We start from the raw sequence: 14,820 nt of genomic DNA on the forward strand, positions 1-14,820 counted from the left end.
ACAACCAATCAAAATGCTACACCGGTTACCAGGGCACACACACTCCACACATTTGCAAACACATTATGTCATAACTGAACACTAACCACACACTGCTTTAGTATAGGCCTATACAGAGGTCAAAGGTCAGATTACCTGTTTTGAACAATGGATGCCAACAATAGACAGAGAGCAAGGGGAGGAGGAGGGAGAGACAAGGGACAACAACGAGGAGGAGGAGGAGGAGGAGGGAAGAAGAGGCAGGAGAGCCATCTCCGATGAGATCAGGGCCACACTTATTCATCATGTAATCAACCACGGATTGACCAATGAGAGAAGCCCATCTTGAGTAACTTTACAGTGGCGTCCATGCTGCATGCAACTATCTAATGACTATTTCAGCATTACACATCAATCAGACTTTGTTTTGCACAAAGTGCATACAATCTATCTCTAGAATCTCTAGAGCATTGTAAATGTAGATATACGCCTATGAAAGACCAAAGAGCTTTAGATTTAGAACAACAGTGTGTACATGGTATATCCAAAAATGTACTATTATGAAAAAAGTGTTTGCCATTTGATACAAATGCTTCATTTTGAGATGTGTTTATGGTATTTTGAATGCAGTGTTTCATTTTGAAGGAGATGTGAGGCATTTTGCATTTTGTGTGTGTAGTTTTGGGAATTGTGTGTAGAGTTTTGAAAAAAGGAGACGTAGTTTTGAAAACGTGTTTTAGCTGTTGGAAAAAACTGTAATACACATTAAACCTGCTGTAGACCGAAAAAACACAGATTTAAAGATAATTGACGGAGTTCTGGATGGTTTTATTTTACTGTATACAGACAAAAAGTAAGAGAACTGATACCAATTCATTTATATGACTAATATTTTCTCTGCCAATGATTTTGGGGTTTGTATGTTAAAAGTTTCCAGTAAAGTTCAAATTGAAACAAAAAGTTTAACAAACGTTTTATGACAGAGAGGAGAAATCATTTGTTCCATCTTCCTCTTTGAATCTGTAGTAGTAGATAACTTTATTGTCCCCGTGGGGCAGTTGGGTTTGCGGCACAATCGCAAGGCACTTCATAACAACAATCAGACTTATGATACAAACAAATAATTATTATATCAGACACCGACAAACAAAACATGAAGAATATACATCACACACTACAATACACTATACACCCTTGGGTATGGTCAAACCAGCTGGACGACTTGCTTATTCTGACTGATTTAAGGCTTTTATGGCTTGTGGTAGGAAAGAAAATTTGGATCTGTTCTTGGTCAGTCTGTGACAGCTGTAAGTCACCTGGAAAAACTGTAACCTAATCTAAATTAATATAAACTTTTAATCCTTCTAATTATTGAAAGTATAAGTACTTTGTGTGTTTAAAGCTTCCTAAGCATCTATAAAAGAAGACAATTTAAGAATTTAAGCTATATAAATAAAAACATGTTGGTGTTTGCAGAGTTCAAAACAACAGACGGAGAGCAGAGTCTGTAGGATCTGGCTGTCAGTCTATGAAGAGTGACTGGTCGATGTCACAACCTGATTACTTGAGTAATGAACCGGGACCCTCAGACACAAAGTAAGAGACTTATATATTCACGATGTAGTACTTGTTGTGCAGATACTAACCAGGGCTCCAGACTGCGACCAAATGGTCACATTTTGCGACCAAAATTTGAATTTTACATCCAGTCGCACATTTACGAACAGTAAATTTGCCCCCTTTTTATTTATTTTTTTACACGTTGAACGTGGAAGGGGCATGTAAGGTTTAGCCCCATGGTGGAAGGAGGAGACATGGACTCAGGAGTTCTTCACCTGGTGCTTTGATTTATTTCTTCCCCATTCACGTGGAAAGTGCAGTAGTGCAAGGGTGAATTATTACAAAAATATATTAAAAATAACAAAAACAAAACAACAAGAAAACTAAGTACAAACTATTCAAATTATCATACCAAACGAATATTAAACAATACAAAAGACTAAATCAGGCCATGACCATTAGGCACTTTCGCGCAGCGCCACAGCGACACCTACTATTACGCAAAAAATAACACGCACACAATACAAAAAACTCTTAAACAACCCTTTCAGGCTAAAACTGTTCTGCCCAGATGAGCCTCTGCCTCCTTCCTTTATACTAGAAGCCCCTCCTACAAGACAAACCAAAGTTAATTGGAAATCAATCAAACCCCATCATGTTCCCTCAACATTGCAAAACATTTCTGGCTACATTAATACACAATATACCAACTATAAAACCAGAAATTAAATGTTACATGCTGAACAAGCTTCTCAAAACAGAAAACTTTAGGCCCTCCAGTACCCCCTCTGTACTGGCTTACACTTGGACCATTCCAGGTCTTCCCCCCTATAAATTACTCCAGACTCTATCACTTCCTGTTTGCCACTTCAACCCAGATCCCTGCCCGAAGATAAGAACAGGTGAACGAAACATGCAAACACCCGGATGACCCCGGGTAAATCCAACAACCCCAAACGACCCAAAATTAACTGTGTATGTATTTTTTTTTGTATTTATCAAATCATGATTTCTACTCCTTCGACTAGTACTTAAATACAGTGAAATGAAATGACATGAAATGACAAGCCATGTGTCCATTGATGCTAGCCCACATGCTAATAGTAATGCTAACGCTAACGGTCCTATACTAACGCTCATGCTAGGATTAGCTTAGCATGCTAAGACCAATGCCACCACTGGCTTAAACGAAGGCATAGGGTAGCCCCATGACAGGGCGCGTCGATGAATCCGCAATCCGTGGCAGGCCAACGAGTGTGAGAAGGATAGGGAATGGCCTGTAAGTGGCTAATGTGTGGAGGGGGAGGGTCCTAGAGATAATCGAGCGTGCTACTACCTTTCACCAAATTGAAAAAGGATCTGCTCTAAGGGGAGTGAGTAAAGGCACAAGTTGTTTAGGCCTACTTGTTCTAGTGGAATGTTATTGGCCAGTGCCCTTATTGTTTACATACATTTGTTAAGTATTGTTTTTAACTGTGAAATGACCAAAAGGTTACTAAGCACTTTGTTACTAAGCACTTTTTTATTCTGAATGTATGGTATATTTTTTTATATTTATCCGCGCGATGAATGGTGCTGTTGGTTTACCTTCTGTGTTCCATCTTCAAAAGTGCACAATAAAATTTGACACTGAATTTTAATCAGCACATTGTAATTTCTGCATCTATTATCAAAGTATTTATTAATACAGTGTAAAATTAAAAGAAATGTGAATATTTGGTCAGCATGTTGATTTATGTGTGCCATTACTTTTTCTGGTTGTGCCCTTAAAATTTTCAGTTGGAGGCCACTGTGCCGCTAGTGAAAAAAATTAGTCTGGAGCCCTGCTAACCACGATGGATCTGTTCTGGGTTTTATAGCCACAAAGTACTGATTGTATTTCTGCGGCGGCATTCGTTCGCCTCCATTTCAGAATATAACACTTTGAGAAATTATTCATATTTTTGGCGCGGCATGAATGTGCTTCAAATGTGTAATTCATTTTCCCCATATTTGTTTCAAAATATTTGGTTGGTTTTACTTTTCCTGCAGCCATCTGTAACGACCATCCAGGTCTTAAATCAGTGCACATCATTATTCTCAAAAAAATTTAATTCTCAAAAATTATTTGTAGAGAAGCTTTACTCCGGTATCGTGATTATGTAGTTTGAGGTTACTTAATGATTCAGAACTTGTAGTTGAAAGCTTAGTAGTAGTTCTCTCCACCATATCTTGTTCCTGCAGGTGAAGAATAAACATCCATGGGCAGTACTTATGTTTATTTATTATAGTTTTTTTATTAATGTTGTTAGTTTGTATTATTAAACTACAGACGGATCACTAAATGTTTAATAAGACAGTCAGAGAGGAAAAACAGTTAATAGTGTTTATGAAAGCAGGAGAGTTTAGATAAAAGGAACATTTTCATTACAGACTGAATTCAAACAGAATGGTAACAACACTTTTACTGTTCTCTGAGAACATCTGAGCTTTGAGACAGTTTTGGTCAAATGTTGATATCTTCAAACAACAATCAACTGTTCATTTTAGTTATGAAGAGATTTCTTTGTTTGTCTTTGTTTTGGGGTGTGTGGATAGAGACTGAGTTTGGTTTTAATCAGACAATTGATTTTTTAAACAAAACATTTCATAAATAAATGTGTTATCAGAAAAAGATGAAGAGTAAAAAAAAAAGAGTTTTTTTTTTTTTTTTTGTGGGGGGAGGGTGTTTTTGTTTTTTTTTTTTTTTTTTTGTGTTTTTTTTTTTTTTGATTGTTTTTTTCTTTTTTTTTTGGTTTTTTTTTTTTTTTTTAGGTGTTTTTTTTTGTCCCCGGGGGGGAAAGATCCAGAACAAGTAAGACTGTCCATCTTTCTGCTGATGTCTTCATGTCTCAAAACAGGATTCTTCTTGTGTCATGACATTTAGAGAAATCAAATCCCTCCGTTGTCATTCCTTTTTATTGTTATAATTGTTGTTTGGGTACTGAAAACCAACATTATTAATAAATATACTTCTGTATTTCCTTACAGTGTACGTTGTTAAACATAAACATAAGATCAGTGTGAAGGGGACATATGAACGTGTGAATGAAGGAGCTGATCAAACAGGAAGTGAAACCCCCCTCCACAGGATCTTCACTGCACTCTACATCACAGACGGACAGAGTGAAGAAGTTAATACCCAACATGAGACAGCTTCCAAGATGAAGACCCTCCATGAAACTCCAATCAAGTGCAGCGACATCTTTAAAGCCTTACCTGACCAACAGAAACACATCAGAGTCGTTCTGACGAGCGGCGTCGCTGGCGTTGGAAAAACCTTCTCAGTGCAGAAGTTCTGTCTGGACTGGGCCGAGGGTTTGGAAAACCAGGATGTGGATCTGGTGATTCCTCTTTCCTTCAGGGAGCTGAACTTGATCAAAGATGAGCAGTACAGTCTTCTGGATCTGCTCCGTGTTTTCCATCCAACATTACAGGAGGTCACAGCAGAGCAGCTCGCTGGCTCTAAAGTTCTCTTCATCTTTGACGGCCTGGATGAAAGCAGACTTTACCTGGATTTCCACAACAATGAGGCTGTTTCTGATGTCACACAGAAGTCATCAGTCAACGTGCTGTTGACAAACCTCATCCAGGGGAAGCTGCTTCCCTCGGCTCTCGTCTGGATAACTTCCCGACCTGCAGCAGCCAATCAGATCCCTCCTACCTGTGTTGACAGGGTAACAGAAGTACGAGGCTTCACTGAGCCCGCAGGAAGAGGGAGTACTTCAGGAAGAGTGTCAGTGATGAAGAGCTGTCCAGCAGAATCATCTCCCACATCAAGAGTTCCAGGAGCCTCCACATCATGTGTCTGATCCCAGTCTTCTGCTGGATCACTGCTACAGTTCTGGACCACATGTTGACTACAGACCAGGGAGGAGAGCTGCCCAAGACCCTGACTGACATGTACTCACACTTCCTGCTGGTTCAGATAAAGAGGAAGAAGCTCAAGTATGCTCAGGGAGCCAGAAGGCGAGTCCACAGGAGCTGCGGAGGGCTGACAGGGAAGTTCTTCTGAAGCTGGGGAGGCTGGCGTTTGAACAGCTGGAGAAAGGAAACATCATGTTCTACCAAGAAGACCTGGAGCGCTGTGGTCTGGATGTCACAGAGGCCTCACTGTACTCAGGAGTTTGTTCAGAGATCTTCAAAAGAGAGAGTGTGATCTTCCAGAAAACAGTCTACTGCTTCGTTCATCTGAGCGTTCAGGAGTTTCTGGCTGCAGTCTACCTGTTCCACTGTTACACCAACAGGAACACACAGGTTCTCAAGGACTTCCTGGGGAGAGGCTGGGACTCTGACAACAGTGACCTGAAGAATGGCAATGATAACAATAACCCATCTCTGGATGTCTTCTTGAGGAAAACCATGGAGAAATCCCTGAGGAGTAAAAATGGCCACCTGGACCTGTTTGTCCGCTTCCTTCATGGCTTATCTCTGCAGTCCAACCAGAGACTCTTAGGAGGCCTGCTGGGTCAGACAGACAACAGTCCAGAAATCATACAGGGAGCCATAAACAACCTGAAGGAGAAGAAAACCAAAATGTCTCCTGACAAAATCATCAACATCTTCCACTGTCTGACGGAGATGAACGACCACTCAGTCCATCAGGAGATCCAAGAGTTCCTGAAGTCAAAGGACAGATCAGAGAAGGAACTCTCAGGTATCCACTGCTCAGCTCTGGCCTACATGCTGCAGATATCAGAGGAGGTTCTGGATGAGTTCAACCTGCGTCAGTACAACATATCAGATGAGAGACGAATGAGACTGATTCCAGCTGTGAGGAACTGCAGAAAAGCTCTGTAAGTCCAGATGTGATTATAAACACAATAAATCAATTTGAAGCTGAAGCCATCAGTATTAGAGTAAATATACACACTTTACACACATTTACATCATAAATCATGAATGAGATTGTTCTTAATCCCACCCAAAAAAAAAATGCTAACGCTTGCGGTTAGCCAGCTCGTTTCGGCTAGTGACATAGAAAGCCGTGCAGATTGTGACCAGCTCACCAGGAGACTGAAGGCAGGACACATTCAGAAACCGTATCTCACTCAGAACACCATGGATGGATTTTTTTCAAAGTTTGTATGTGTATGGAAGCACGAGAGAAGAAATAACACCCCAAATCCCAGAAAAAGTGATTTTTTTTCATAATATTTACTTTTTTACTTTGTTACTATTTACTTTGTTCTTCATTCAGATTGAGGTGCTGCAGTTTGTCAGAGATTTATAGAAAAAGTCATATTGTGATTTACAATACTATGGCTGCAAAAAATAAATGCACCAAACAGTAAATAAAAAATGGCATGCAAAAGAAACCCAAAAAACCCTCAACATGTTGTGTTCCTTAAAAAAGGTCAACAAAATATATAGAATATAAAAATATAGTCAATAAAAAAGGAAAAAGGAAGAATTAAATGAGTAAAGAAAGTAATGAATGAAGAAAGAGAGAGAAGGAAAAGTATTCGAAAAAAAACAAAGGACATGTTTACTACAGTTATGGATTTTTTAAATGATAGAGGAGAAAGTTTTGTTTTGTTTTGCTCAACAGCACAAATGAAAAATAGAGCAACAAATAACAAAAATACAAATTCTCATTAAAATAATACATTTTATATGACACATTAAGGATGGGTGTAATAAAAAAAACTATTGATGAAGTTACAAAATCTACTTTGTCCAACCTCTTGGTAAAGTGTGAAAAACACCAAGCTTCTTAAGACCCAGTGTCTTCTTCTGTTGTTTCTACTGTGGGTAAAGTGAAGGCTGTTACAACGTGGAGACTGGAGTGGACACAGAGTGAGACGCACACAGCTCACCTTTTAGTTTACTTAAATCACACAGTTCATGCAGTTAGTTATTCACACAGAGTGACATCATGATTGCAATTAGATTTATCGTGCATTTTCAAGATGATGTCCCTCTTTCTCTCTCTCACACACACACGTTAAAGGAACACAGAGAGTGAAGCATGTTTCCAAATGCAGATGTTTGAAGTCTCTTTAGTCTGATCTGTCACCAACAACAGGTGATAAAGCCTCGTTCCTAAATTACACAGTTTTAAGAGATAGAGGGATGCAATTAAAGTCACAAAAGTACCTTTGTTTAACTACCAACTAATTTTAAACAATACTCATTTTGGGGAAAAATCATTGATTAGGACACAGTAATGTTGAGCTACCCATTTAAAACATCAACACATCTGATCATTCAGATTGAAGGACTGCTGTTTGTCAGAGATCAGCTGTGGTCCTGTGGTCTCAGCTCTGAAGTCCAACCCTTCCCATCTGAGAGAGCTGGACCTGAGCTTCAACTGCAACCTGAAGGATTTAGGAGTGAAGCAGCTGTGTGCTGGATTAGAGAGTCCAAACTGTAGACTGGAGACTCTGAGGTCAGTTCATCTATTTTATTATTGTACAGTGTAAATCAAATCAAAATGTTATCCATAACAGAAGTTTTAAATTTCTATCAGTTCACTTGTTTTCTGTTTGTCTGAGTACAAATCACAACAACTCTTTGTTTATTTTCAGTTTGTCAGTCTGAACAGTTTATCTCCAGGGGTCCGTTTCAGAAAGCAGGTTTAGTGAAAACTCTAAGTTAGTTAACCCTGAGATGAAGGAAACAGAAAGAGAGGTTAATCAAACCTGAGAGAGAGGGGGAACTCCAGCCTGTTATAGAAAGAGAGGGAACTTAACCTCAGAGTCAGTTACTATGGAAACTCAGTCTGGTTGGGAGCAGGTTTTCTTCTCTGTCTCCTCCATCTGACACAGCGCTCTTTCATTTCCTCATTCATTCAAAAAAAACAGTGTTGGTTTATTAACCATGTTAGGCAGACTATAAAACGTTTTATTCTCAAAACTTGGCATTTCCTTTTGTCTAGGATCCCGTTTATGAAGAAGCTGTAATACTCCGCAGGGAGTTAAACATACGTCGGGAGATGATATTGAGGCCTGACTATAGATGCATTTTCATCTCCAGAAACTAACCTACCTCTCTGAGCGGTATCGTTTTCTTCCCAGTCTATCAGTTATGTAGCATACATAGCTTATCCATCCTCATATCACTAACTTCACCCATCGTTAACATGCTCTACATCCCAGCACATTCTTTGTGTCACATTACGTTTTTTTTGCAAACAGCAGTTTTCTTTACAACATTGTTGATGCGAAGCATATTAACAAAGCCACTATAGCAAAGCGCCGTCAGAAGAGTGTGACTCACTCTGAAATGTGTTTAACGTTTTTGTAGTGTTCCCTGGACTCAAACCAGTAAGAGCCATTAAAAAGGAGTTCGACAGTATTGCAGGTGAATGATGTAAACCCTTTGAAATAAAAGATTATGAATCATAGTTCTGTTGATGATGGTGCTGCAGTAATATTATACTTATGATTAAATATATTAATACACTATATTGGAACTTATGCATTTACTCTATCAGCAATTTCCTCCCACGCAAAAATCTTTTGTTCAAACTCGGTGTATGTGCGCATGAGTATTTCTGCCGACCAGTTTGTTTGTGGTTGTTAATTCAATTCAATTTTATTTATAGTATCAAATGATAACAGAGTTATCTCGAGACACTTTACAGATATAGAGATAGACCATACTCTATAATTTCCAAAGCACCAACAATTACAATAATTCCCTCAAGAGCAAGCATTAGCAGTGGCTGTTGCGACAGTGGCGAGGAAAAACTCCCTTTTAGGGAGAAACCGCGGCAGACCCAGACTCTTGGTAGGCGGTGTCTGACGGGGCTGGTTGGGGGTGTGATGAACAGTGGCGATAATAGTCAAATTAAAGATAATGGAACAGTGACTTTGAAGGTAGTCGTTGTAGTTCATGTCATAGTAGGGCACGTCGTGTCATACTGAGTAGTGCAGTCTCCTATACCAGATCCTGACTTCTCTGTGCGTATGACCATCACAGCAGGGCGTTGCGGAATGTAACGTGGTGCTGCAGAGCATGGGTGGATGCAGCAGACGCAGCAGGATGCAGCAGGACGTGGCTGGGCATTTGCAGGGAATCGCAGAGCCTATCTCTGCAAAGAAGAAACATAAGGACTCCGGGGAGTAAACTCCCCAGAGCTAGGTTAGTAACAAGCAGTTCTGGGACAGGATGCATACAAAAGGAAACAAATGAAAACATTGATGAGAGAGCAGCTCAGTGTGTCATAGGAAGGAAGGAACGTCCCCGGTAGTCTAGAATTATAACAGCATGACTAAGAGAGGCAGGTTAAAGAGATTTGCCTGGTCGGGCTAGAACTCTCCCCTGCCAGATCGGGCTTTACTGGCCTGCCTCCCTCTACTCTCACTATATTATTCATTATATGATAAATAAATCTGATGACTACGAAGAGAAGCAGGTGGGCCAGGTTAGGCGGACACTGCAACTCCTCACTCCTTAACTATAAGCTTTATCAAAGCGTAGAGTTTTCAGTTTACTCTTAAATGTGGTGACGGTGTCTGCCCCCCGAACCCAGACTGGGAGCTGGTTCCACAGGAAAGGAGCCTGGTAGCTGAAGGCTCTGGCTCCCATTCTACTTTTAGAGACTCTAGGAACCATGGTGAATAGTAGTATCATGGCTCCATTCATGCTGTCTTTTTATTGGGGTGGTGCACGCGAGGGAACCTACTCTGAATTGATTGAACCAACTCTAATCAGCTGTTCTGGAACCGAAAACGCAGAGTTTCCATCTCAGAGTAAATCAACTCAGAGATCAGGGTTAGACTCAGTTTGGTAAACCTCCTTCCTAAAACAGGCCCCAGATGTAGTCTGGACTAAAACTGGATCAGTGTTTGTCAGACAACTTTAAAATTTATTCTATATATATTCAATATTAAAAAATGTTTTTATTTGTGAAATGCATTTATAATTTAAAAGGAAGAAATAGGGCTGCACAATTTGTAGAAAAAAGTCATATTGTGATTAACAATACTATGATTTCAAAAATATATACACCAAAAAAATGTAATGCAAAAGAAACACAGAAAACTATAAACCCAGAAAAATATAAAAAATATATAGAATATAAAAACATAGTATATAAAAAAGGAAGAATTAAATAAGTAGAGAAAATAAAGAATGAAGAAAGAGAGAGAGAAGGAAAAATAATTGAAAAAAAACAAGGGACATGTTTACTACAGTTTAAAATTTGTTCACTGAATTTTTTAAATGATAGAGGAGAAAGTTTTGTTTTTGGTTTGCTTAACAGCACAATTGAAAATAGAACAACAAATAAGAAAAATACAAATTATCATTAAAAAAATACATTATATATGCTACATTAAGGATGGGTGTATGTGGATATGGAAGGCTTGGAAGTGAACCCTGCGAAAGCAAACACAAAGAAGGGTAAGACAAGGAAACACACAGGGACAGATAAGTGCAAAGGACTTTTTCAGATAGTTTAGCAACGAGTGTCACCGATGAAGCTGAGACAACGATTCAGCGGAGATGGTCTGATGGGCCGGGGTTGAAGTACTGGGCTTGATTGTAGATGTCTGGCAGGTGAGCGTGGCGGGAGAGCGGTGATGGTGGATTGGCAGCAGGTGTGTGTTGTCAAATGGCAGGCAGTAGACAGGAGGGGAGGAGGGAAAGCAAAAGAGACACAGGGAGAGAGACAGGGAGAGAGACAGGGCCAACAGAAAAACAGCTAGAGAAAATAAACAAAAACTCACAGCCAGCCAACCCCAACCATCACAATAAAGTCTTATTTGTGTATTGAAATTTGTCAATTTTCTTTCATTCTAACCTAAATTACACAGTTTACATTTTTAGAGTTAGGGAAATGAAATGAAAGTCACAATAGTACCTTTGTTTAATGTAATATATAAATGTTCTTAACATGTATTTAGAAAGAAAGCAAAACATGATAGCATTAATATTAAAACTGCTCTGCACATAGAACCAACAACTCATTTTAAATAGAGATGCACCGATTACAATTTTCTAGGCCGATTCCGATTTTTCATTGAGTTTGACCAGCCGATACCGATTTTAGCCGATTCAGATTTCATTTTTTCCAACCACTTTACAGCACACACAAATATTTATTTTCTATCTTTTCTTTAATAGAAAATTTTACATTTTGCATAGAACATTTTTTGAACAGATAATCGATCGCTATAAAATAGAACTATAAATTACTCCTGGTGTGGGAAATTAACACACATTTAAAGTGCAATGTTGTGGAACAACCATTTCCTTCTTTTCACATCCAATATCCAACTAAAGAAATGTGATATATTTAGCAAACTAAACTTCTGTATGTATGAAAACAGGGAAAACAGGTAATGACAATAAAATAATATATAAATAACAAATACAAATAAAATAAATATAGCCTTAATGCAGTATAAAGATATTTCTCAAAACACATACATGCATCCCCACTAACCTGGAAAGCATTTTAAACAGTAAGGTTAATACAGCGTGTCGGAGGAATACACCGTCTCTTTTTTTTTTTTACACAGCGTCTCCTACAGAGGCAGAGGGACCACAGCGTTTGCTAATGTTAGCTTCTTAGCTCATCTGAGGTCTGATAAACAGTAAATTCATCAAAATCAGTGTGCCCAACGCTATTTTCCAATAAACTGTAGCTGTCATATTTCACGGGACCCACGTGAGTGCGGTTTTCCTGTTCCAGTTTTTCAGCCTCAGACGGGAGAGAGAGAGAGACAGAGAGAGAGAGAGAGTGCAGCTGACCGTTCACCAGAGTTCAGTAGAGCAGACAGCTCTGCAGAGCCGTGTATAATTATGACTTTATGACATTTCATAAACAGCTGATTGAGCGGCAGTGCGCCGCTGCAACATGCATATAGCGGAAACCCTGCATGTGCACGTGTGGTGCTGATGTTGCGCGATGTTAATCATGTGGCGCCCGAGTGAATTTGACCGGCATAAAATTGGCATTTGTCAGACTGACCTGCCGGTCACCGGTCATGGCCAATGACGTGAAAATCGGCCAATTCTGGTCACCGGCCGGTCAATCGGTGCATCTCTAATTTTAAACAATACTCATTTTAGGGGAAAGATCATTGATTAGGACAAAATAATGTTGAGCTACACATTTAAAACATCACATCTGATTGGATTATAAATAGATTTGTATCATCATTTACTCTTTATTCAGATTGGAGAGCTGTGGTCTGTCAGAGATCAGCTGTTCTCCTCTGGTCTCAGTTAGGTCAGAGTCCTGAGTGAACCAGAGGATTGGTTATTATCATTTTCCTCGAAAATCAAGATCCCAAATGTGTTTTCTTTCTCTAAAGTGTGCTTTGCTCTCCTCTTTTAAACACTAACCTAACACACACACGCAACACATACACAGATCAGCTAACACCCACCCGCCCACCCACCATCTCCTCGAGTAGCCATTTTGCGCCTTACACTAAAAACTTCAAAGAGCCTCGCATCATGCGGTGTTTCATCCACCATCTTGATCTCGCGTGGCTTAGCTAGCCACGTGGTGCCGTCACCTCCCCCTCTTTCTCTCACACACACTCACACACACAGCGTTTTATATTTATATATATCTGTATTGTGTTGTCTCTATGGACCTCTGTGTCTTGAATAAAGTTGATTGATTGATTGATTGATTGATTGATTGATTGATTAGAGCTCTTTTTCACTTTTTGTATTTTACAGTTTTTATCCTGATCCTGTTGTGTTCAGGTGTTTCTGTTTTTTAAACCTTCAGCTCTGAAAAGATTATTAAACACTGAATGATTTCAAGCAGGAATATTGTCTTCTAAAGTTACTTTACTTATTCTTTGTTCAGATTGAGGTGGTGCTGTTTGTCAGAGATCAGCTGTGCTGCTCTGGCCTCGGCTCTGAAGTCCAACCCCTCCCATCTGAGAGAGCTGGATCTGAGAGACAACAAGGAGCTGAAGGATTCAGGAGTGAAGCTGCTGTCTGGTTTTCTGGAGAGTCCAAACTGTAGACTGGAGACTCTGAAGTCAGTTCACTGACTCTCTGTAACTACTAAAGATCTAATATGTTTATAATAGTTGACATATGGTTTTAAATTGCTAATGTTTACTTGCTGAAGTAGAAATATTTATTTGTTTCAGTTAATTTCAGTGTTTTCGCAACTGTCTGATCAATGATATTGATTTTTCAGAACACACAGCTGTTTAGAGGATGATTATAGTATTGATCCTTTATTTGCTGACATGATGAGGATCCACAGCAAAATCTCTCTACTCATTTTAGGGAAAATGTCATTGATTAGGACATTGTAATGTTGAGCTACACATTTAAAACATCAACACATATGATTGGATTATGAATAGATTTTTATCTTCATTCTTTATTCAGATTGAGGAACTGTGGTTTGTCAGAGATCAGCTGTGCTGTTCTGGTCTCAGCTCTGAAGTCCAACCCCTCCCATCTGAGAGAGCTGGAGCTGAAGCACAACAGCCTGAAGTGGTCAGACGTGAAGCAGCTGCGTGATCTGAAGGAGAGTCCAGACTGTAGATTGGAGACTCTGGAGTAAGTAGAGGGTTGGATTCAGTCCATGCTGGTTTCAGCAGTATCAAACTAAACACAGTTAGTTTCAAAGCAAAGATCCAGTATTTTGGTAGCACTTTATAATGACTATCCATAATTCATCATGTATTAAGCATTAGTTAACTATTAGTTAATGGTTTGTTCATTATTACTTATTATTTGTTCACACATAGTTCATTATGAGTAAAGTATTTGTTCACACAGTTATAAATGGTTTGGTCATAGTAAATAAGCCTATCTTGAAAAATATGTTTGTAAGTACATATTTTATACTTAACAAATAATGAAACAACCATTTGTAAATTAAATAATTTTCCCATTATAAACCAGTTGCTAACTATTGCTAAATGCTTTGTTCATCATTTGTAAAGCATTGCTCCTATGTTAATTCTAATGAATAAAGCATTTGTATACACACTCATAAATGGTTTGTTCATAGTAAATAAGGCTCTCGAAAATTATGTTTTTAAATAGAAGTTTGACACTTTCTAAGTATTGCAAAAAACCTTGGTAAATTAAATAATTTTCCCTTTATAAATTATCTACAAACTATTAGTAATTCATTTGTTTATCATTTGTAAAGCATAGTTCCTACATTCATTCTATCAATAAAGCATTTGTAAATACTGTTAGTAAATGGTGGGTCCATAGTAAGTAAGCCCATGTAAAATGTTTATCAGTATATTTTTTAATAATTCCTACATGATGCATTAACCATTTGTAAATGAAGTAATTTTACCATTATTAACTAGG

At 38.7% G+C, this 14,820-nt stretch overlaps 1 protein-coding gene across 1 annotated transcript in view; it reads left to right on the top strand.

Moving 5' to 3' along the window:
• Window positions 1-14,820, top strand: part of LOC120552612 — a 254,426-nt gene that overhangs the window by 233,541 nt on the left and 6,065 nt on the right. The window contains 6 exon segments of the mRNA XM_039790790.1: window positions 4,549-5,261; window positions 5,264-5,518; window positions 5,521-6,353; window positions 7,772-7,948; window positions 13,337-13,513; window positions 13,876-14,049. Of these exon segments, the coding sequence (XP_039646724.1) occupies window positions 4,549-5,261; window positions 5,264-5,518; window positions 5,521-6,353; window positions 7,772-7,948; window positions 13,337-13,513; window positions 13,876-14,049 (2,329 nt within the window).

Source organism: Perca fluviatilis, chromosome 22 (assembly GCF_010015445.1).
Source record: "Perca fluviatilis chromosome 22, GENO_Pfluv_1.0, whole genome shotgun sequence".
NCBI lineage: Eukaryota > Metazoa > Chordata > Actinopteri > Perciformes > Percidae > Perca > Perca fluviatilis.